Source organism: Lygodium microphyllum, chromosome 24 (assembly GCF_053477565.2).
Source record: "Lygodium microphyllum isolate KBCC chromosome 24, Lygodium_microphyllum_v1.1.10, whole genome shotgun sequence".
In the NCBI taxonomy this organism is placed as follows: Eukaryota; Viridiplantae; Streptophyta; class Polypodiopsida; order Schizaeales; family Lygodiaceae; genus Lygodium; species Lygodium microphyllum.
In genome coordinates this window covers 96,453,786-96,477,932 of record NC_141158.1, presented here as the reverse complement: position 1 = coordinate 96,477,932, position 24,147 = coordinate 96,453,786, and the positions used below count along the sequence as shown (strand labels likewise).

The 24,147-nt window shown below is 41.1% G+C and overlaps 1 protein-coding gene across 1 annotated transcript; it reads right to left on the bottom strand.

Annotated features, from left to right (window-relative positions):
- Nucleotides 1–15,104: 15,104 nt before the first annotated feature.
- LOC148015394 (nuclear transport factor 2B-like) lies at nt 15,105–17,765 on the bottom strand. Its single transcript, XM_087665398.1, has 2 exons — nt 17,295–17,765; nt 15,105–15,438 (listed from the first exon to the last, which is right to left on the bottom strand). Exons 1-2 carry the CDS (start codon nt 17,589–17,591, stop codon nt 15,364–15,366), a joined length of 372 nt encoding a protein of 123 aa, XP_087521524.1. The 5' UTR covers nt 17,592–17,765; the 3' UTR covers nt 15,105–15,363.
- Between the last annotated feature and the right edge of the window lie 6,382 nt (nt 17,766–24,147).

Sequence of the window (24,147 nt, the reverse complement as noted above, 5' to 3'; positions counted from 1 at the left end):
AAATTAGCTCCAAATGTGTCTCACATAAGAGGCATAACATCCACAAGTGATCCGGTATCAATAGACATTAGTAGAAGCATCACATAAGCCATAGGCATACAAATACATGCTTTCTCAGACCTGAAATCTGTTGCAAAATATTTTGTCATCAGTATTTGGAAAATTTGACATCACCATCGTGTTTGAAGCGTGCCAAAACCCCAACTTAGACTCTTACCTTGCCTGAATCGCATTCTAAATGCCGGAGATATGACAAAAATAGTGATTTTTGAGCCATTTTTGCAAACATGTGCAATTAAAATGTGAGCATGCTGCTATACTTGAGGCACCAAATCATGTGCAAATAAAACATGAGCATGTTGCTATACTTAAGCCATTTTTGCAAACATGTGCAAATAAAACGTGAGCATGTTGATGTACTTGAGGCACCAAATCAGGGTGGGTAGGGGATAAGCAAGAGCCCAATGAAGGTCTACAATAGGCCTACACAAGCCTAGGACAAGTCCAAGCAAGAGGTGAAGAGAATAAGCTTCAATGATGGAAGCTATGGCTATCTCTTCATGAAACCCTGTTGTTCATGTCAAAGAATGGATGAGAACTAAGTGAGAAGCAAGCTCTCATACCTCGTGTAGATGCCGAGGAAGGTTGGGAAGCGCTCGCGAAGGACGTGCTCTGATACTAGTTGAAAGGGATGCAGGAGACGCGGGAGAGAAGAGCACACACAATGTAGGTGCTATCAACAATGTTATGACAACCTTATTACACTTTCATATTTGTATGAATAAAGAATATGAGCGGTCACTATACACGGGTAGGCCCAAGGGCCTTTTACCCCAATAGTTTTCCATGCAGCATGTGTCTAAGAATGCATCTAGGCAGAACATAGATGAGAGATAGTACATTGATTTAGGGGCTTCAAATCATATGACACCCCATGGAGAATGGTTTAATGAGATGGTTGCAAGTTCACATGGTTATGTGTGTATTGGGGATGACACCCAATATGACTTTCAGCACACAAGAATTGTTCCATTTTTTATGCCTAATGGCAAGAAAAAGAGTCTACATGATGTACTACATGTACCTACAATAACCAAGAATCTTTTGTCAATTGGATAGATGGCAGAATAAAATCTGCATGTGAGATTTAATAGAGATGGATGCTTTGTTGAAGAATATGGTAATGGCTGCAAATTGATTGCTAGAGGCCGAAGAGATGGCAAAATTTTTACTCTTGATGTGACAATTCCAGAATTGAAAGCAGCCATGTTTGCACGTGATGATGGTGCTATACGGGATGTTGAGATATGGCATAAGCGAATTGGCCATGTGAATGTACAAAAGCTAAAATCTATGTAGCAGAAGGAAATTGTGCTTGGACTGCCTAAGTTTAAGTATCATGACTTTGGACATGTATGTGATGCACGTCAGCTTGGAAAGCAGGCAAGGTTTCCATTTATGAGACATGTACGGAATAGCTCACGATCCTTGCAGTTGGTATATTTAGATGTATGGGGTCCATCTCATAATGCTTCATTTGGTGATGCTCGTTACTATGTATACTTCATTGATGATTTCAACAGCAAGTATACTTGGCTTTACATACTAAAACATAAGGATGATGTGTTTGATACATTCAAGGACTTCAAGAAGCATGTTGAAAATGAGTTGAGCTATAAAATTTCATATCTTAGATTAGATGGAGGTGAAAAATATGTCTCTAATTACTTTGACAGGTACCTTGCTAAACATGGGATCAGAAAACAGTTAGCTTGCAGCTATACACCACAGCAAAATTGTAACATGCCCGTCCCTCAATTTGCGGGACACATCTTAGCATCCCATCGAGAGATCAATCTAGAAGATGCCACCGACACTCCTAAGGAATGACACAGGGTTTGCCAACTAGGGTCTCTCGAGTCTGCCCCGCAACGAAACTTATCCGGTCGTTCCCACTAGGATCGACCTGAAGTCTGGGTTTCTAGTAGTCGAATCTTCTTAACAGCTTCCTAGCGTCGGTCTACAGCTACTCCACTTTGCGTAGATACAACTGGACCCAAGCAGACTCATACCGAACTTGGTTCAAAGAGAGTGGGAAATAAGAGGGATGCATCGCTTGACCTCTCTACCCATAGGGCATAATCCCATTCCGGTCCCCTAAAACGGTATGAATCAAGACTCTAACCAGCATTGTCTAAGTTCATCGTGCATCCTTCCCTAACATTACTTGTTAACATTTCCTTTTGAGGAAAGCTCTCGGCTAACCGAGACCACCCTTCCGTAGGATAAACCTATTGGTCACATCCACCACGCTTCCCTCGGGTTTGTTTTAGTTATCTAATTACCTACCATGTTATGTTTGACACATAAAAATAGCTTCCTTAATTAACCCGTTAATCACAGGTTCCTTTACGTAATTTAGGGCACTGACACAAAGACAAGATAAAACAAGATCAAACACTTCCTTAACTTATCTTAAGATTAGTGTTTGTCTCCTGCCCATACATGAGAATTAAGTGTTCCTTTCTGCCTCCGCAGAAAAATCCTTCCGTCTCCTGGTAATAAAACCCGAAGGTTTTATCCTCCCAAGATTCCGCCTTGTAACTAGTATTAAGGCCTCAAGATCCCATCTCGAGTCATGTAGAACACTTGTGTAGGACCCAGAGGCATTGGGATTTACAACTAGAGCCCCCACTGGCACCCAAGCGTCTTCCTACTCCAAGTAATTTCCACGGAGAGACCTCTCGTGGTGGGTTCGGTCCACATTCCCGGCGCGGATTCATAACCCCCTTGGTTAGGGTTTGGCAGCTCGCGGGGGGTAGCTAGCACCATCCTTCCTTAATTATTTTGTTAGGGAATCAATCACAGCTGAAGCACCCAGCTTACAAACAGTTACTAAGGAAAACATCCCTTTCATTTCTAATCAAGAAAAAAAATATCATTTTTCTACATCAAGCAATCACTTACTTATAAACCACTTGTCCTCAATAGGGATCTCTTCTTACCAAGGCAACCAGTCAATTCACTTAGAAATATTCTTCTCGAAACGTCCAAGCATAAGTCTTGATCAACGTTCCATTTAGAGTTAGCTTATTAGCCTGGCTTAAGCCTGGAGGATATTCACTTCCAATAATTGAAAACAACTCACAAGCACCTGTGTTTAATCACTCGACTTCTTTTGAATCCCTCTTTCCCTTGGGTTTTTCTCTAAGGATCCAAGTTGTGAATCCTTGATTTTTTTTGCACATCTTTTAACATACTTGGTATTGTTTAAAGTGCGTTAAATATATTGCATGACTTGTCATACATTCTTTCTATCTTCTCTTAGTGCGATACTATGCAGAATTTTCTAATTAAACTTATCTCGCATGCACAAGGTGCATTTAGTATATTAGTACAACCTAAACAACCTTTAACTCTTTTCATATCTAGCAATGATTACTTGTTCCTAGAGTGCAGGGTCTCATGTGACTTGAGTATATAAAGTTTAAACTCAATTCACTTATCGCGTCTATGCTCTAACATAAGTAAAAGATAATCATATAATGTATAAAAATCTTTCCTTGTAAGCGATCCATAAAAGTCTTAGAACCTGCTAGTATTCTAAATGCAATTTTACCCTAATATTTCATGCGGTCTCCAACATAAACATCGGTTGTCATAGGATAGGATAAACTATTCGTGGTATACAAGATCAGGACCTATCTTCCACATGGAACGCAAGATAGATGACAAGTCCTCCATGCTTCTGTGCAGTTGCATCCTATGAATGGAAACTAATATTTCATGTATTTATTTTAATCACGGGAGTAAACCATGGACTATAGTTAACAAATCATGCACCAAACTAAGTGAAAGTCTATCATTTTATGTGACATATTATGAAAACCGTATAATTTCATGTGGTGGAATGAAATCAATAGATCTTCCTTGGGCCAAGGAGAACCTAGTTTTCCGAGACGGGGACTGGAGTTGCGCTAATTCCCGCATTGGCTATACTCGGTGCTCCATTAATGGCCGCAATTCCAACAGCTCCAACTATACCATGAATTCCATCTATACTTGTACCCTGAGCATCTAGGGTAGCTTCCGCGGTCTTCAGTCCTTCCTTGCCCTTGGGGGCCATGGTAAGTAGCTGGCCCAATAACTCTCACTCTTCCTCCCTTTCCTTCCTTCTCTTCTCCTTCTCTTCTCTCCCACTCTTCTTCTTCTTGCTCTTCTCTCTCACCCTCCTTCTCTTCCCTTCTCTTTCTTCTCTTCTCCTCCTCTCCTCACTCTTCTCTCTCACCCTCCTTCTCTTTCCTTCTCCTCACTCTTCTCTCTCACCCTCCTTCTCTTCCCTTCTCTTTCTTCTCTTCTCCTCACTCTTCTCTCTGACCTTTTCTTTTCCCTTCTCTCACCCTCCTTCTCCTCTTGAAAGATGTCTCGCCATCATCCGTTGATACCTCTCCAACCCCTTATCGCCAGCCACCTTGATGGCCGGGTGGAACTATGGGATAGCCACCACCAATCCGTCTTGCACTTCCTTTACGCGGATCACATCAGGGGGGGTTTTGTTGAAGTCAAGGAAGAATGGAAGTGCCGACGTAAAGGGAGGCAGGGGTGGTGTGCTTTAATAACCCGATTGGGGAAAATTTCTGACGATGGGGGAGAAAAAGCATGTCACTGATGAGGTATGCCACTACCGTAGGCGCAGAGGACAGGGTTCTAACCGCACCCAACACGGGGAGGAGAAGATTCTCGTGAAAGCCAAGAGGAGCCGAGCCCCTCAACCTGTAGCGGAGGAGGGAAAATTTATAGGTGGAGGGGGGAGAGGTGGCACGACACTACCACCTGCCACCTGGGCTACATGCCCCCTCCCTTTACCACATGGCTCTCTCTCTCTCTCTCTCTCTCTCTCTCTCTCTCTCTCTCTCTCTCTCTCTCTCTCTCTCTCTCTCTCTCTCTCTCTCTCTCTCTCTCTCTCTCTCTCTCTCTCTCTCTCTCTCTCTCTCTCTCTCTCTCTCTCTCTCTCTCTCTCTCTCTCTCTTCCCACCATGCAGTCAGCAAGGAAGAGAGAGGGGTTTTTTAAAAAATTAGAAAAAAAAAGAAATTAAAATTTTCCCGAGGGGGGGATCGTATGGGGATATTACAAAAATGTAGCAGAAAGGAAAAATAGGGTACTAGTGGAATTGGTAAGAGCTATGCTGAATGAGAAGATTTTTCCAAATGGTTATTGGGCTGAAGCAGTAGTGACCGTTGTCTATGTGCTGAATAGAACCCCTACAACAGGGATTCATGATGTAACTCCATATGAGATGTTGTATGGTCAGAAGCCTAACATTTCACACTTGAAGGTATTTGTCAGCATTGCATACGTACATGTTCCTAATGAAAAGACGAAGAAATTGGATCCTAAAGGTGTCAAGAGTGTGTTCCTTGGTTATGCACAAGACCGAAAAGCTTACAAGTGTTATGTACCATCTACACATGACACATTGATTAACAAAGATGTTGTTTTTGATGAGTTGGCATCGTGGTATGGTAATCCTATTGCAGTGGCTACTGATGGATCAATCAGCACTAGTAACATTGAAAATACACCTACAGTGAGTACATCTATGAGTGGTCCCATAGGTGATGGCTCACCTACAGTAAGTCCTTGGTCAGGACACTTGCGGAGTCGTACTCCTACGTCCACTGACATGGATTTGTCAATGAGGGGGAGATTGGATAAGGAAAAAGAAAAGGTGCTTGAGGATGTGATAGGTCCACTTACAATAGGTTATGAGTCATCTAACAGTGACATTTTGGATAGTGAGTTGGGCATTCCGTCTATTATGATGCTTGGAGCAAGGCAAAGTCGTTATGTACCGCCTCATGAGAACCAAGCTCAGAGTGAGCCACAATTATGAAGATCTAAGAGAGTCAGAAAACCAATTGATAGGTTTACATACATTGGTTATTCAGCCCGCCATTATGCATATATGACTAGTGTGACAGGTTACAAAGAGCCTACAAAGTTTGATGATGCAGTTACAGATGATAATTGGTGTGCTACCATGGATGAGGAGTATACAGCCCTTGCTAAAAATGAGACATGGGAATTGGTTGAATTTCCTGAAGGCAAAGTCCCCATTGGTTGCAAATGGGTATACAAGGTTAAGTGCAAGTCAGATGGTTCATTAGAACATTATAAGGCCAGGTTGGGTGAAAAAGGATATGCACAGCAATATGGCCTTGACTATGAGGAAAATTTCAGTCCGATGGCTGAAGTGGCAACAGTCAGAATTGTCATTGCTTTGGCAACATGCAAAGGCTGGAAATTATGGCAAATGGACGTCAAGAATGCTTTCTTGAACGGTGATTTGGTTAAGGAAATATATATGGAGAAACCCGAAGGCTATATTCACCCTGACTTTCCTACACGTGTATGTAAGTTGAAAAAGGCTTTATATGGACTGAAACAGGCACCTAGAGCATGGAATGCTCGGATCAGCAGTTATTCACAGCAATGTGGATTTAGATTGGGTGGTGCAAATCACAGTCTATTCACAAAGAAGACAGATCATGGATATGTGTTTCTAGTGGTTTATGTAAATCTTATCATCATTAGAGATGATGAAGAGGGCATTGCTGAAATTAAATCATGTTTACGAGTTGAATTCAAAGTCAAAGACCTTGGTAAACTAAAGTATTTTCTTGGGATTGAGGTAGTCTCTATGCCTCAAGGTATATGGCTACTACAGAAGAAGCAGTATGCTCATGACATGTTAAAGAAGTACGATATGGCTGAATGCAAGCCTATGGAGACACCTCTTGATCAAAATGTCAAGTTGTAGATTGATGTTGGGAATGACATAGAGAATATGACCATGTATCGACAGATGGTGGGTAGCTTGATATACTTGTTGAATATTACCTGCCCTGACTTATATTATGCAATGGGGCTGATTAGTCAATTCATGCAGAAGCCTCACAAACCACATTTAGATGCAGCCAGGAGGATCGTGAGATATGTAAAGGGTACTACAGATTATGGGTTTTTTTATGAATATGGAAAATCTCTTGACTTGACAGGGTTTACTCATGTTGATTGGGTTGGTTGTGCCTATGACAGGAGGTCAACTAGTGGTTATGCATTTGGATTAGGCAACAATATGATTAGTTGGCAGAGTAAGAAACAGCCTACTATTGCATTGTCTAGTATAGAAGTTGAGTACAGATGAGCTTCCTTAGTGGCTTGCGAAGCAGTTTGGTTGATGAAACTGCTGAAAGACTTGGGAATACAATTGGAAAGTAGAGTGAGATTACATTGTGATAACCTCAGCAATGTTATGTTGGCTAGCAATCCTATCTACCATGCTAGGTCCAAACATATTGAGGTTCACTACCATTTCATAAGAGAAATGGTTCTTACAGGGGGCAGATTGACTTGATTCATGTGAAGACTGAAGACCACGTAGCAGACATATTTAGCAAGTCTCTTGGTAAAGAAAAGTTCATATACTTCAAACAGCTACTTGGAGTTTATCAAATGGTTTAAGCTTGAGGGGGAGTGTTAGAATATCATGCTCTTGTTACTCTTCAGTTAGTCTATCTTTATGTGTGTGTCCGACATTAGCTAGATACAGTTGTACACGTATGTGACATTCAATAAGTCAGTGTAGTCAGTGACTTTACCACAGTTAGTCTTGGTTAGTCATACCTATGTGTGTAAGTCTCTTTCAGTTAGTATGATGGAAGAATAATGAAAGAAGAACAACAATGAGCCGAGGCTTATCTTCCGCTCCACTCTGCCTCTCTCCCTCTTTTCCAACATCTCATGGCACAAATTTGACCCCACAAAAGAAATCCACATGTTAGAGAGTGGTGGTTTTGTTTTACAAAAGGCAATACAATAAGCCAACATAATGAGAGTTCAGATAGATATCGATACAGTGTCTCACAAGCTGCAGCAGGGAAAAGTATAGATTCACGATTGGCTCTAGATACGACTTTGAAGGGATATACAATGGTGAAAGCCTTGAAACGTGATATTTTCAAACTTGAGACACCTAACAAATGTCTTGTAGGAGTGTTACGATGTGCACATTACAGAGAACCCAACAAGTGATTGTCAAGTTTTGATGGATCGCATGGCGCAAGGGAAGGCATATTTAGCATGTAAGCACTTGTACTACATGTACCTTCAAGTGTTTGGAATCAATGCAAATGTAAACATATTTATATACCAACCGATGTTTATGTGAAAAAACCTCCACCTCATATTTAGAAGCAAAAGAACTTTTCCAATGTTGCCCATAATGTGACCAATAAAACAAAAACTATGTTATTTCCTAGCACAAATACATTTTATTTTGTTAAGAAAATACTACCACATCTCATTTTGGTTTGGTTAGCTATGATTAATTTTTTCATAATATTTTTGTATCTTTGTCTCTCTTGATATATAGTACAATGGTATAATTAGATATTTAATACAATTTTAATAATGTTTATTGCAATACTTATCATAAGACAATGTAATACAAATTCCATAGATTCAGAGTGTTCGAAAGAATGATTTTATATTGAGACACAGAGAGAGAGAGAGAGAGAGAGAGAGAGAGAGAGAGAGAGAGAGTTGTTTGTATAACAAATATAACTATTTACGAGTAAATGTGTGTGTGTGTGTGTGGGGGGGAGGGGGGGGGGGCCACCCGGTATTTACTTCACACATCGAGACCACACACCTATACACTACAAGTGGCAAGGATCCATCACTATCACCTTATTCTTTATTCTTTTAGCAACTATTGAATTAGGAAAGTCCGGTCACACATTGTGACTATTGGAATTCCTACATACGGTGTTTCTCTCTATTGCTCCATCCACCATAACTTTTACTTTGCTCTTGCTTCCACTAGTCTGCTTCCACTTGGGCTCTACCTTTTAACTAGTATCAAAGCGAGCATTCGAGGAGCTTCTTTATCCTTTAATTTAGTCCAAATTCAAAGCATTAGCTCAAGGTTTCATGGTAGTCATGTTGAGAAATGACAAATGATGTATGCTCCATGAAGAGATGTCATGAATCCCATATGCATAGTGAGGAGAGTGGAACAACCCAACTACTATAAAGCATTGTACTTGACTATCACTTTCAAGATGTGTAATGCAATATCATGATGCTTTGTACTTTCAGTTAGTGTCATTGTCATTATCAATCTCTTACACAAGATTGTGTTTATGAGTCCAAGCTTCCATCTTGGAACCTAATTCACTTGTGTAACATTTGGTCTGGTCATTGTCCATGCCACTACGAACTTAGTCTTCATTTTCCAACCTCCATAGCTGCCATGCTCTAGATCTTTGTTTTCAACATGGTATCAGAGCTCAATTGAGCATGGCACAACTCCATACATTGCTTGTCTAGTCTCTGTTCATCTCTGGTCATCTCTGTCCACCAGCTCACATCCAGCTCATGACTCCATTTTCAACTTCACCTTCATCTTGACCTTGTGTCTGCCATAGCTAGCCTGCACCCACCTCTATTTGAGCACTTAGATCTTTCAAATCAGAGCATATCTCTTCAAGCTCTCTTCTAGATATCTCTCCCTTGACTCTCGTTGTAACTTCTTCACATCAAAGCTTGAGATTGTGCCCTACAAGACCCGACATTTTGAAAAATCTCAGTCGTTGCCCAATCTACACCTACGCTTATTCATATAGCTTGTGCTACACCTACAATCCACGATGTTGATTATTATCATGGGACATTTGAAGCTTCACACCTAAGCTCTCTCCCACTCAAAGGATTCCCCAAATGATCACATGTACAAGCTACACCAAAAGAAAAATCAATCGCCTGTCTACAACCCTAACTGTGGAAGCCATAGCCAAAGCTTCAAAGCTTGACATTTTCACTGTTTCTTCTCATTGAAGCTATACTCTCTGGAGCTCACTGCAGATCTAGAAAGTGCCCAAGTAAGCATAGAAGTTATCCACAAAGATTCAAGAGAAGACCAAGACTCCATACCCATTTCACTTCAAGCTTTCTTTTCACTTCATTTTCACACTTCTCCTAGCTCAAGGAGTTCTATAAGCTTAACATTAAAAACAGCACTTCAATGACTATGCATATTAACAAATTCAAAAGTCTAAAAACTCAACTTGCCACTCTGAAAAAAACAATAAATGAAGATGAAGCCATTGATGTACTCCTTGCTAGTGTAAACCAGGATCCTTATGAAAATCTTGTCTCTACTCTCAGAAATGTACCTAATTTGTCATAGAAAGATATTGAGCACTCTCTTCTTGATGAAGAGAATAAATAAAAGAAGAAGAATGCAAAAGATAGTGTCCCATCATCTAGGGAAAATCTCTTATACACACCAAAGGAGCTACTGGAGCAAAAGGCCAAAGCTGAGGATTCAACTCCGACAACAAAGATCGGATGGCATATCATTATTGTGGTAAGACTAACCATATAGCCAGTGAATGTTTCCACCGTAAAAGAGCACAACATGTGCAGAATGGTAACCACCAGAATCAATTCATGAATGAAAGAGAAGAAGAAGAAGATGCTTTCGCCATCAACAACTCTGATAGATTGTTTTGAAGAAATTATCTTTTCCATATTGGATCTTATATTTTTCCATAGTGAATTTTGTTTCCTTTAGTGGATTTTCTTTGTAAAACAGAACCCTTGCGAATGATGTAAAGTTTCAAGCTTTAACTTGACTAGGATTCCCATAAGCTAGTCTCCCAGGCCATGTCATCATGTAGGAGGGACGAAAGCCAGCAAGTGTAGAAACTCATCATTTGAGAGGGGGGTGTTGAGAAATGACAAATGATGTATGCTCTAGGAAGAGACATCATGAATCCCATATGCACAGTGAGGAGAGTGAAACAATCCAACTACTATAAAGCATTGTACTTGACTATCACTTTCAAGATATATAATGCAATATCATGATGCTTTGTACTTTCAATTAGTGTTATTGTCATTATCAGTCTCTTATACAAGATTGTGTTTATGAGTCCAAGCTTCCATCTTGAAACCTAATTCACTTGTGTACATTTGGCCTGGTCATTGTCCATGTCACTATGAACCTAGTCTTCATTTTCCAACCTCCATAACTACCATACTCTAGATCTGTGTTTTCAACAAGTCATGCTTCTTCCTCTCTCAAGGTACACATTAAGTCTTCCCTACTCTCGACTTGTTCTAGCTTACTACTGGCTTGTCAAGGAGCTTCCCAAGACTTAATTGAGCCTTGTTGAGTGCTTATTGAGCTTAGGAGCAGCCATTCTATCCATTTTGAGTGAATACAAAGCATACTACAAAAGTCATCAACAACTATAGCAACTTAACAACACTTGTAATTTGGCGATAACTTATACATACGATATCAGATTCAGGTGTTCTATAACTAGAAATAAAGAGCGCAACAAGAATTGTAGATCTAAGTGCTCATAGAGTTAATCATATGCAATTTTTAGTTCTTTGTTTCACACAGAACATAAAAATTTTGGCTTGGACAATAAACAATGAGCAAACAAAAGCTCAATCAAACATGAAAGAAAGATTTCCACACAAAAAGCTAAAGATTTGGAGAAAGAGAAGAAGAAGGATCTTGTAGGCAATTCCTTTTGCACAATCAATTTAATGCTTTAGAAGTTCTCACAATCAAACTATCAATCAAGGAAAGGCTCAACAAGGCACTATAAAGTCATTTTCTCCACTTATTGTAAAAGAAAGAATGAAAATATAGTGCACTTATTCTAAGATCATAGAGAAACAAGAGAGACGGACAAGACTATGCAAATGGACTTGAGAAGCAAGTTTTGAAATTAATTTGAAGGCTATTCTTTTCAATGATACAACACAACTCAACCAAGAGTCGCACAAGATTTAAACCATACAAAGGGTGAAGGCTAATCTTTTCAATGATGCAACACAACTCAACCAAGAGTCACACAAGATTTAAACCATACAAAGGGGGATCACAATCAATTCAATATCTACAAGCTAATATACTATTTTGTAAGGGTCTTAAAAGATGCACCTTCAAGGTGCCTTTTGTTTGGTCTAATGAAGCCAAATCAAGGCTCCTTAACAACTTGCAATTCCCTTAGTTTTAAGGGCATGCAAATGTTTTCTATAAATATATTCTTACATTATTTTAAAAACGAATATTTAAATGGTTTCTCAAATTATGAGTCAAACTCTACTATATGATGATGTCAACAATCAATGAGATGTACAATTCGTTTTATGCCTTACAAATATATTCTATAATGAAGCTAGATCATGTTATGTACACGAGAGCACCACAATATCATATAGCATTTAAATACCACAATGTCATGTAGCATTTGCACAAGAGTGTGGAGTCCAAGTGTAATTCAAGACATTGATGTGCCACAATGATTGCATTTTACTTTCACAATATCACACTAGCTATTTTAAGCTTCGAGAGGATGAGCAGATAATTGTCTTGATATTGAAAGCTATTATTGTGTAATGGCATTTGCCTAAACCATGAGGCTTCAAACCCATAGAACATGGTTGCACCTTCAAATGCTGCCAATTTCATATCATGCCTTGTATACCATCTTATTAGGAACCAAAATTTTAACCGATTGCTAGCATGCAATTGCATCTAGCTTGCAATCTTCAGGTTTGACCTCATGGAGCAATTGGTCCAAACTCATGTTACATCCTATCCGTAGATTCAAGAGCAAGGACATCACTGAAGAAGTTAGCCATACATATTGAAACAATTACTAATATGGGAAAATTCTCGCAATGGTACTACTTTCACAAATTGAGCAATAATGCATACCACCAAAGTCACTTAACTATTTGCATCCTATCTTCCATAAATTTTTCTCTTGATACCCATTCACAAATTCAATTGTACAACATACAACCAAAGTCACTCCAATTTGTGAATCCCATCTTCCATCCATTCGTCTCTTGATGCCCCTTCTAATGAAGAAAGGAGAGTTTTCGAAAGCATATTGTCATCCTACTCCTTGGTGGTCCCTCTAATAATCTAGTGTCTAGGGGACCTAGCCAATACCATCAATGCCACCTACTCTAACCATGATTCCTCTAGCTATTAATAGTATGAATATAAAGTTTAACACTACTTCCACAAACACCACTACACTGTCATAAGGGCTAGACTTTATTTTTTGCTGTCAAAATACAAGTATAATCATGCTGCTTTATATCTTCCAACAAATGCCAAAACAGAATGTATAAAGTTACGTAAAAGAATCCCCGTGTATCAAGGACACAATTCGAAAGCTTGCATAAGACACAATCACACGTTGAATACAAACAATTCCAAAATTCCCACAAGCAGATTGGTTTATGGTTATCAACATCAACGTAAGGAATTCACATAGAAAGCTGATGGAGACGCCCTAGAGCATACAACCTAATACCATAGGCCAAAATCCTACCAAGCTACACGTGCAAACAAGCCAAAGAAAAAAAAAATTGTTTTGTGAGTTGGGGGGGTTAGTAGAGCCTGGTTCCTCATAGGAACTAAGACCTGTGTGTGCACACTCAGAACAGCTCTCAAATTCAATGTATAAGATCCACACACTGTATAGGATCCATTCAGAATTGTAAGAAACAAACCAAAAGAAATGCTTGTACTGTCATGCATCCAGGAAAAGACACCCCCAATCACCACATTGGCGTGGCAAGCAAAGGACAAGTAAACAAATACCACACGACAAATCACAAACTTTGGTTTCCAATAAGACAGTTCACAATAGGTTAATATTTTGGTTTCCAATAAGAAGGTTTACAATGCATATTAACCCATAAACACAACCTCCCATGAAAACTGCTCATGCAACTACCTTGTAGAAAAGCCACTTATCTACACAACAAACATTGAGTGCGCAGAAGTAACCAATTAGAGTTTAAAAATCCAGCCAATAGAGTCACTGACAGTAACCTAGACAATTGGAGGGGAGAGTGGAGATAGAGAGGGGGCTTGTTACTTGTCAAAGCCAGAGTTGTGCAAAGCAACTTACAAACCATGATAAGCTACTTTGGTGAGCAGCTAGTATATACACATGTTTAGATTTCCATAAAAAAGAATACCCAGATTTTCTCAATAACCCCCACCTCCAAGTCATGATGGCTAGAGCAATTGTGGAAACCTGAGTCCAGTTAGCCATGAATAGATGCAGCACCATCTTGTGATGGATAAACCAGTCCACTATTCAACATTGTAGTGTGTCTTTCTAAGTTTCTGTGATGGATCAAACAGTCCACCATTCAACATTGTAGTGTTCTTTAGAACGTATTACACTAACTGGATCAAGTCACCAGCTGGAGAGCTCTCACTTCTCAGAGACGATGGACTGGAACACACAAACAGGTCATACAGAATGGAAAAACAGGCAAGTTGGAGTTATTTGCTTAGAACACTAAATTTACCTCTTCCTCGCATTTCAAAGAGTCTGTTTGCTCTCTCGACCAAAATGAGATACTGGATGACAGACATAACAGCTTGATGACATTGAACAAGGCAAACAAATTCATCCCTTCAAGGAAAGACAGAGTGCAATTCATTTGAAAGTTCGTTCGAACAGACTAAGAACAAGGTTTTTTCAAGCTTTCCACACTCCAACCATTACCATTTCTCAAACCTTGGAGCTACACACTAACTGTTTCAGAAGACCAACAGAACTGTGAGAATATTTCACAACAAAAGTTAAACCAAGTCAAGCAATACCATCCAAAAAACTGTCAAGCACAAAGAGAAGAGGATCCTTGATCAGCTCTGGTCCTTTTGATTGACATGCTCCATTCTTCAAACTTTGCTCTCACCACAAACAAAACCAGAGCACCTGTATCTCAGTGTACCTTTTGCCAACATGCAGCACAGAGAGGAAAGTCATTTTGCTCTGTTGCTTTAGCCCATGTGGTCATACTTTCAACCAGCATGCAGAAGTAGCTCTCTTAAATTTCATGTTTCTCAAATAACAGTTATGTACAGCCTTACTAGCTCAGCACATAGAAATCCGTTTAAGAAAACTAAGTACTACTGGCCCAAATCATGCCTATAATACTCTCATCCTTATTCCAGATAACCAAGCTTTCGATAGTCTTCTAGATAAACTGCCCGCATTACTATCTCATAGCAATGTCAATAAATTACACTGTTAAAGCATCCAATCAAAAGAACAATAAACAGTACCACAGACAAAAATAAGTGGTCTGCCAAAAATCTCCATGACACTCAGTCCAAAGACTAGACCATTGTTGACATCAAATGGTAGGAGTCTAAATGAGGAGCTGTGAGCTCAGTCTCCTGTAAAAACATCGGAAGTTCTTAGGAATAGACACAATACATCCAGATGTCTTTTTTAGGCGTAGTTCAACCGAAATATGTCATTATAGACGTAAAAGCTTCCTTGGGGTGTCGGCAGCAGGTGAAACATCTGATGGACAAAAAACAAACAGGATGTGAAAAGATCAATTGCATTTTGTTTAGAACAGGATAAGCCATAAAGCCACCAAAACTCCAGACAGCAACAAGGTCAATTAGAGTCTCAATGATAGCTTATCAACAGATAAACTGTGAAGCTACAAAACAATTTGCAATTCCAATTCACTTGGATCAAGGATAACTATAAAGCAACACACATTCTTTCAAACAAAAAATAGTGTTTCAACTTTCCAAACTAAGAACAAGCACCACTTTGAACTCTTAGCATGTAGTGCATACTGGCAATAGAACTGGCCCTAAAGCTTGCTAGGCAAGGAAAACACTAAAAATCAGACTCTCAGCTGCAAAATAATTACGCTGCTCAAAAAGTAGAGACTCTTCCTAGGACCAAAACAAAACAATCCAATCAGCACTACACATAAAGAGCTGACAAGAGGACTCCCTTCTCTTCCTCTTTCCTCTCTATTTCTACTGTCTCAGCACTTGCAGCAAGTGGATGCCAGTTTTCAGGCTTGAAAGTGATTGCTAACTCAGCAGCAGACCAGACCAGGCCCTTATTAAAAACATTTTCATTGTATTGACACGCATCATCTCAGATATTTACTATCAGTGTAGACTCTAGATGACATAAAGGGGCGGAACAAAAGGACATCAATTACATGACAACTGGAGAACTACTAGGCAGCCATTGAGAAAAATTAATCATAGTAATTTTGCAGTTGGACCCCTTCCAAGGGAGTCTCTAGACCACAAATGAAGTGTAATTCCTAAACATTAGATCCTAGAGTATCCCTTCATTTATTCTACCTTCCCGTTTGCTTTTGAGTCCCTTCGCTAAACTCTATTGCTTAATCAACAGGCTCCAATACATTGAGAGAGAGAGAGAGGGAAACGGAGAGATGTGGGAAGGCCTACTTGAATATGGTCCTATATAGCATGCAAACCTATAATGCCATGTCTTGCATTTATCCATTTTGTGTGTGTGTGTGTGTGTGTGGGTGGGGGGGGGGGGGGGGGGGGGAGGGGAGAGAAGGGGGCATAATGAATTGTTGAATAAGGTAAATAAGCTAATGGTCCTACGTGGTGTAGACGTCCTCCTCATTGACTTCTTTGGCACTAGACAACTCTTTGAGTTCGTATGCTCCATCGGTGGATGCCTCTCCCTCCCAATAATTATCCCTAAGGATGTAGGCCCTTCCTTGCATGGAAGCCTCTATTCAATTGCATTCTGTTGTAGCACACAGTTTCATAGATGCAAATACTGAGAAATGGAAGGATCTGTTGTTGACTATACAAAAACAAATGGGGTTGGTCACTTGAGTGCAACATGCAGGGGCCACCTTTCAATGTAGAGTTGCAAACTTTTAGATCATCGGCACTCAAGATTTCACAAAAGTGTGTCAGGAGATAAGAGTAAACTTGAAATAGGCTTTCCACACTGACTCTCTGGTTGCAGTGACATTACCATCTCCCTACACTGTTTCAATGTTCTGCAAATCAGCAGATCCAATAAAAAGCATAACACTGATGTCTTCTACATTGGCACTGCATGTGTTTGCAAGCATGAAATGGCATAATTTCAGGTCAAGATACTGCATATAAGATAACTACATGTTATTGGATAAGAATAACTCGGATACATGTGTGTAAACAGCAATCATATAAAAAACAAAGCGCAGGTCAAACAATATAGAGAACATAATACAGGTCAATTGATTAGCTTAACGCATGCTTGCAAAACATTGATCTGATAGACATCACCGTAGCACAGGTCAAGCGACTGTTTTTTTAAAACAACATAAAGATCTGAAAGGCAAAAACTGTGGCTTTTTTCTGGTCGTTTCTGACCTGACTGAACTTGAGCGTGTGTTCCTCGCCGGGGAGCTGTATCTGACCGGAGACAAAGACAAGCATGCCGCCGGCCGGGCCGGAGAGCTGGCAATCAATGGTGGAGACGTGATGCTTGCACTGCTGGAAGGCGAGGCCGGTGAGCTTGGCGAGGATGGCTGGTGCGCCAGCGAGCTTCTCGCCCTCGAAGGTGAGCATGGAACCGTCCTGGTAGAGGGACGCCAGGGCGGGGCGGTTTGTGTCGAAGATGGAGTAGTAGTGCTCCACGAAGGCCTTGCCGACCTGATCGGGATCCATGGCTGCCCTGGCCTGTGACCTGCGCCTGCAGCTGCCTCAAGAGAGTCAGGCCTCTCCTGCCGACCAGACAAGCTTCTCCCTTCTTTGATCTCTCTCCCTCTCTCTCTCTCTCTCTCTCTCTCTTTGTATGCGTCTCCCTCTCTTTTTCCCCTCTCTCTCTCTCTGTCTCGTCTTAATAAATACGCAGTCGCAATCTTTTGTTCCTAGAAGAGGATATCAAATATCCTAAATGCATTTACCTGTTTTGCCCTAGTGCTTTACAAAAACCTTTTCTTCCTTTGTATCTCCTATCAAAACACCTTGTTTCTAGCCTCCCAGCTTTTAGAAAGCCTTCGGCTTAGCTTCCCCTTTGGCTCTAAGCCATTCAAACTTCTACCTCTTAGTGAACATTCCCTATTTTGAACCCAATCGGCATCAACAAGGGGTCAGTAATCACAGTAAAGAGAACCATTGACATTTGCAAATAACTGTTGGCTCCTGTCATGGGATTTAGGTATCAGCTTGATCGCCCCATGGTTGATGCAAGACTAGCAAAGTCGATGATGTCTTGCTTACGGTCGACGAACCAGGGGACTTAACAATCTTCTTCACCACAAACTCCAACTCCTCAATCGAGAAAGGCAGTCGTTTCGACCGACACCTTACCCATGCATGGGGTGAGAAGCTTCACCAGACCATCCATTTAGTCCTCAAAATCTTGTAAGAACCAAACCAAAATGCGATCATTAGGGTGAAGAGCCCAAGCTCTAAGATACAACTACTAATATGATCAAACTCACACAACTCGAAGACAAGAGCTAGCCACCAAGCATTCTGATTGGCATATGCACAATCCAAGAGGATGGCCCTCCAAGGTTCATTCTTCTCATTATTGTATTCCTTTTCTAAGTCATGTTAGGGCTCCCTGGAAAGGCTAGCCAAATATTTGGGCCAATACCACAAGATGGCACTCAATTGCTTGGGATCTTCTTTGTTAATTCAAAGCAAACGGTGGACTAGGCTAGAGGCCATGTCCATCAAGGCATCCGAGCTTGTCATTAAACTCATTTTGCTAGGCTCAACTATAACCCTTGGGTGCACCTCATGACTCACTAGATGCAAAGGGATGTGCAAGCCGTGTTGGGGGTAAAGGCGCCTCTGCCTAGCCACCCATGTATTACTGCACTGATAGTACCTGCCACTACACACTATAGGTGGCAGACACCCATCACCGTCACTTTATTCTTTATTCTTTTAGTAACAGTTTGAATAAAGGAAGGCCCGGTCACACATTGTGACTGTTGGAGTTTCCATTTGTGTCTCTCTCTCTTCTTTCTCTTGCTCTCCGCCATAGCTCACTTCCAAGCAAGCTTCGATCTTTCTCATCTTTCAACTGGTATTAGAGCTTTGGATTAGAGCTTGATCATGGAGCTTGGCCCGACATTACTTCAGCCCGAATTGAAGACCTAGAGCTTGGAGCTTCAATGCCAGCCATGGCTTCTTCCCCCCGAGGTAAGATTTCACCTCTCACCTCTCCCCGGCCCTCATAGGCTCTTTGCAGGTGTTCCTTGGCTTCATTGGGCACCTTGTATGCCCCCATTTGCCCCCTTATCCTCAGCATAACCAGCAAGTCCCACAGTCAAAGCTCACGTTTTTTTTGGGCCTGTTTCAAAATCTGGCTCAAAAATCCCATTTTTTCTCATATCTCGAGTATCCAGAACTTGATTTAGGAAAGCTAAGAGTCTAACTTGGGGTTTTGGCACGCTCGAGACGCAATGGCAATGTCAAATCTGCCAAATTCTGATCACAGCATTTTTGGTAACAGATCTGAGTTGATTTACAACAAGAAAATGTCATGCTCTTAGCTTATGTGATGCTCCCGAGGCTTGGTATTTGATGCCCAGATACTTTGGTGATGTTTGCCCAATGTTTTCAGATGCTTTGGGACTTGGTTTGAGCTTCCATAACTCGATTTATGCAGGGATTTATTGCAGTACATTGTTTGGGCAGCAAGGTTTTATCAGGGACGGCTTATGCATAATGCTCTTTGTTGACATTCGAGTGTCCTGTTGGATGTATTGGTGCTTGGTCATCATGGTTTATGCCTGAATATGCTATTTGAGAGCTATTGAGCCTTGATTTGGATGTGGACACTTTGTTGTTGATTGGGATTTATGCTACCTTGGTTGATAGGTTATTTTACCTCCAGTTTGGTTATGCCTATTGGTTTCGGGCTATGTCTTTGGGATATGCAATGAAGTATTGACCTTCGAGATACGACATCAAGCTTGTCTTTGGTTCCGGATCTTCATTTGAGCTTGAGCTCGGCTTTGGAATGCATTTGATGCTCCCTCTTGGATGTACATATGGCATGTATGTTACTTATGTTTGACAGGTCTTGACATGCTTGGCCTATGCCACTACTACATGCTACTTACATTGTTTAGAGCCGATTGCTACTAGTGCCTTGTCTTGGCTTGTATCTAGCTTTTGGGAACTTACTTGGGATATTTCTTTGCTTGCCAGAGTTATATTTGGGATACAATTGATGTCTATGGATGCTCTAATTAGAGGCTACAGAGCCTATATGCACATGATGTCTTATTGATGTCTGGTCTTGGATCTTTCATCAATGGTACTCTCATATGCCTTTCTTGAGCTTCTTGGCTTGATCCATACGGCTTTTGTGCCAATGGGAGCATCATTGGATGTGTGACAAACATTGAGCAGGTGGTTTATGCTATTGAGCTTTGAGTCCTCTAAGACCGAGATCTTCTTCACTTAGATATTGCATGGTTGATATGCGGTGGTCCACATACATATACTTGGACTAATTTGGGCTTTGCACTCCCTGAGCATACATGTGTTTGTGTCATGTCTTACCATTGTTGTGTACGCTTTGCCCTATTACACAAGTGTGCCGGCTTACTAACGGATTCATTTGACATGCTTGGGTTTTTGCTCGATGTCCGTATGACTGTCATATGCTGATTTATGCCCACTTGATGCTGCTTATGCTTTGATAGTCAGTGGTTGACTTAGTGCATTGATTTTGCCTTCAATTTACTCTCATTGTACCTGGTTGTAATTTATTATAACAAGCAGTTATGTATGGTCTGATGTGGAATTTTCATGCTAAATCATCCTGATTTTATGTACTTTTGATGATACTTGGTGGGTAGCATCATTAGTTATCAGTTCTCATGGTCATTTTACCTTGGTTTTGGTGGTTTTTTTGGATGTTTACACAAAAAATAGCAAGCAGCTTTGGACTATCTGCACTATTTTGGACTGCATTATGGGTTCTTCTTCCATTGACAATGATATCTTCAACATCATTAAGCTTGATGGTACGAATTATGCATATTAGAAGAGCCAAGTTTTGCAAGTATTGGTGCAGAAATCGCAGATAAAGCCACTAAGGATGCATGGCGAGCAGCCTGAAACTATGACTGATGATGAATGGGATGAGCTTGATGAGTTATGCAAGTCCACCCTCATCTTGTCTCTCACTAAATAGGTACATTGCAATGTGATTGAGGAAGCACAGAGTGCTTGGCAGCTTCGAGATAACATCAAAGACCTCTATGATAAGAAAAGTCCAGCAAGTCAGATGTATTGGTTGAAGTAGCTTATGGACTTGCACATGAAGAAGAATATGACAATGTCTGCTCACTTGAGCCAGTTCCATTCTATTCTCAAGAACTTGACTTCGCAGGGTATTACCTTTAATGATGAGGTTACTCCATTGTTTTTGCTTGGGACTCTAAGTGAATCATGGGATGTATTCTGCACTGCCTTATGTGCTCCTACTACTATTTTGAACTTGCTTGACGTAGAGAGTGCTCTTCTGCAGGAAGAGATCAACCGTAAGAACTTGGATGCCTCTCATGTGTCGCGTGCTTTGACTGTTAGAGGCAGAGATGGTAATGGTGAGAATGACTGTGGGAATGGCCATGGCAGAAACTCACAGAAGTCTAGGTCTAAGTCGCGTGGTAAGTCGCGCAACAAGTCTCATGGGAGAAATGCTAATGTGACATGTCATCATTGCGGAAAAAAGGGTCATATATGTCCACAGTGTCATGAGTTGCGCAATGAGAAGCTCAAAGAGAAGGGAAAATACAAAGTACAGGAAAAGTCCTCTGATTGTAGCATTATGCCTGTGAAATCCAATGTGAAAATCGAGGAGATAAATGTCATGCAGATTGATGGCTCCGATGAGGAGTACATACTTGCAGCTAGTTCTTATGATGCTACATCGTTGACCGATGTTCACTCTATGTATGCGCGGTGCTGGCTTTTGGATTCTGGTGCTTCATTTCACGTTACACCATGCTGTGAGTGGTTCCACTCCTACCACACCATCTCTAGTTCAGTTCACTTGGGTGATGACAAGTCACTTGCTATTGTTGGCATTGGGGATGTACGACTGCAGTTCTTTACTGGCAGTACTTTTTTGTTACAGGATGTACGTCATGTACCTGCGCTTACATGCAGCCTTATGTCTGCAGGCCAGCTTGATGATGCTAGGTTTCATGTTTCATTTGGGGATTCTGCCTGGAAGATCAACCGTGGCAGACTTGTGCTTGCTAGAGATGCCAAAGCTGGTAGCCTCTATCCTCTTGTAGTTGATGGGTCCTTTGTTGACCATGTTTTATCAATGGGTTCCATCCACGTGTATCCCTTTGGCATGCCCGTTTGGGCCATATGTCCTTGAAGGGAATGAAAATGCTTTCTGGTTTGCAGTATTTACTGCCCTTTGACTACACATGTTTTGATTCATGTGAGCATTGTCTTTATGGCAGACAGACTAGGAATACACATAAGAAGTCTAGTAGGACATGCATGAGTGAACCCTTAGGAGTGGTACATTCAGATGTCTGTGGGCCCATGCCATATCAGTCTATAGGTGATACAAAGTAATTTATGACATTCATTGATGATTTTTTGCGTAAAGTTTGGGCTTACCCCATTAAGCTTAAGTCTGATGTCTTGGCTATATTTTAGAGATGGCTTGCATTTGTAAAATCTAGTAGGACATGCATGAGTGAGCCCCTGGGATTGGTACATTCAGATGTCTGTGGGCCCATGCCATATTAGTCTATGGGTGATACAAAGTAATTTATGACATTCATTGACGATTTTTCGCGTAAAGTTTGGGTTTACCCCATTAAGCTTAAGTCTGATGTCTTGGCTATATTTCAGAGATGGCTTGCATTTGTAAAATCAGGCTGGGCATAGGCTAAAATGCCTTAGGACTGACAATGGGGGAGAATATGTGTCATGTGATTTTGAGCAACTATGCGACGAGAGTGGTATCAAGCGTCAATTGACCGCCCCTTATACCCCACCCCAGAATGGTTTGGCTAAGCGGATGAATAGAACCATTTAGGAGCGTGTACGCAGTATGCTTAGCCATGCAGGCTTACCACAAAGCTTTTGGGCTGAGGCAATCGTTACAGCTGTGCATGTCATAAATAGATCACCTTCGCGTGGTTTGGATTTCTAGGTTGTAGAGGAGGTATGGACTGGGAAACCTCCATCTTATGCACATCTACGTATCTTTGGATGTGAGGCATTCTGCCATGTGCCCAAAGACAAGCGTATTAAGTTGGATCCTAAGAGTGTCAAATGCATTTCCCTTGGCTATGGGGATGCAAACGAGATGGGTTACAGCCTTCGGGATCCACAAGCGTGGAAAGTCTTCCGTAGCCATGATGTAGTCTTCCATGAAGATAAGATGCATAAGCAACCTGAGAAGGTGGTAGAGATACATAGGGTTATATTCTAGGAAGAGCCACGTGCTCCTGCACAGCCTGTTGGATAGCTTACAATAGCAGCTCATTTACATGGCCAGGGTGTTGGATCGGTCGTAGAGCCTGCCATGAGATGGTCTACTAGAGATAGATATCCACCTAATAGATTTGAGCCCTCGATGCATTATGTCTTGGTTATAGATGCAGGAGAGTCTTTCACCTATGATGAGGCTATGTGCACGGGTGACAGTCACTCTTGGGAGAGGGCTATGTAGTCTGAGATAGACTCCATGCACAAGAATATGACTTGGGATTTGGTTGCACTGGCTCAGGGCAAGAAGGCTTTCCCATGCAAATGGGTGTACAAGCTAAAAAGTACCCTTGGAAAGTGCAAGCTAACTTATAAGGCAAGACTTGTTGCTAAGGGGTTTTAAACAAGAGCATGGAGTTGACTTTGATGAAGTATTTTCTCATGTGGTCAAGATGACCACCCTACGCTTGGTACGCTTGGTTTTGGCCTTAGTCACGCAGCTTTACTTGGACTTGCACCATATGGATTTCAAGACTACATTCTTGCATGGGGATTTGCATGATGAGATATACACAGAGCAGCCTAAGGGCTTTGCAAAACCTAGCAAGGAGCAACTAGTGTGCAAGTTGAAGAAAAGTCTTTATGGCTTGAAGCAGGCACCTAGGGAGTGGTATCATAAGTTTGATGCCTTTATGCAATCACAGGGCTACATCAAAAGTGCTATGGATCCGTGTCTCTACATGAAGAAAGCTCGTGATGGCTCATTGCTTATTTTAGTACTTTATATGGA

Bases quoted from the DNA above. Each gene is read 5' to 3' on its own strand.
- LOC148015394 (XM_087665398.1), bottom strand. From the start codon at position 17,591: ATGGATCCCGATCAGGTCGGCAAGGCCTTCGTGGAGCACTACTACTCC. The intron at 15,439-17,294 runs GTCAGAAACGAC...TTTGTCCATCAG, and splicing joins ACACGCTCAAGTTCAGTCAG to ATGTTTCACCTGCTGCCGAC.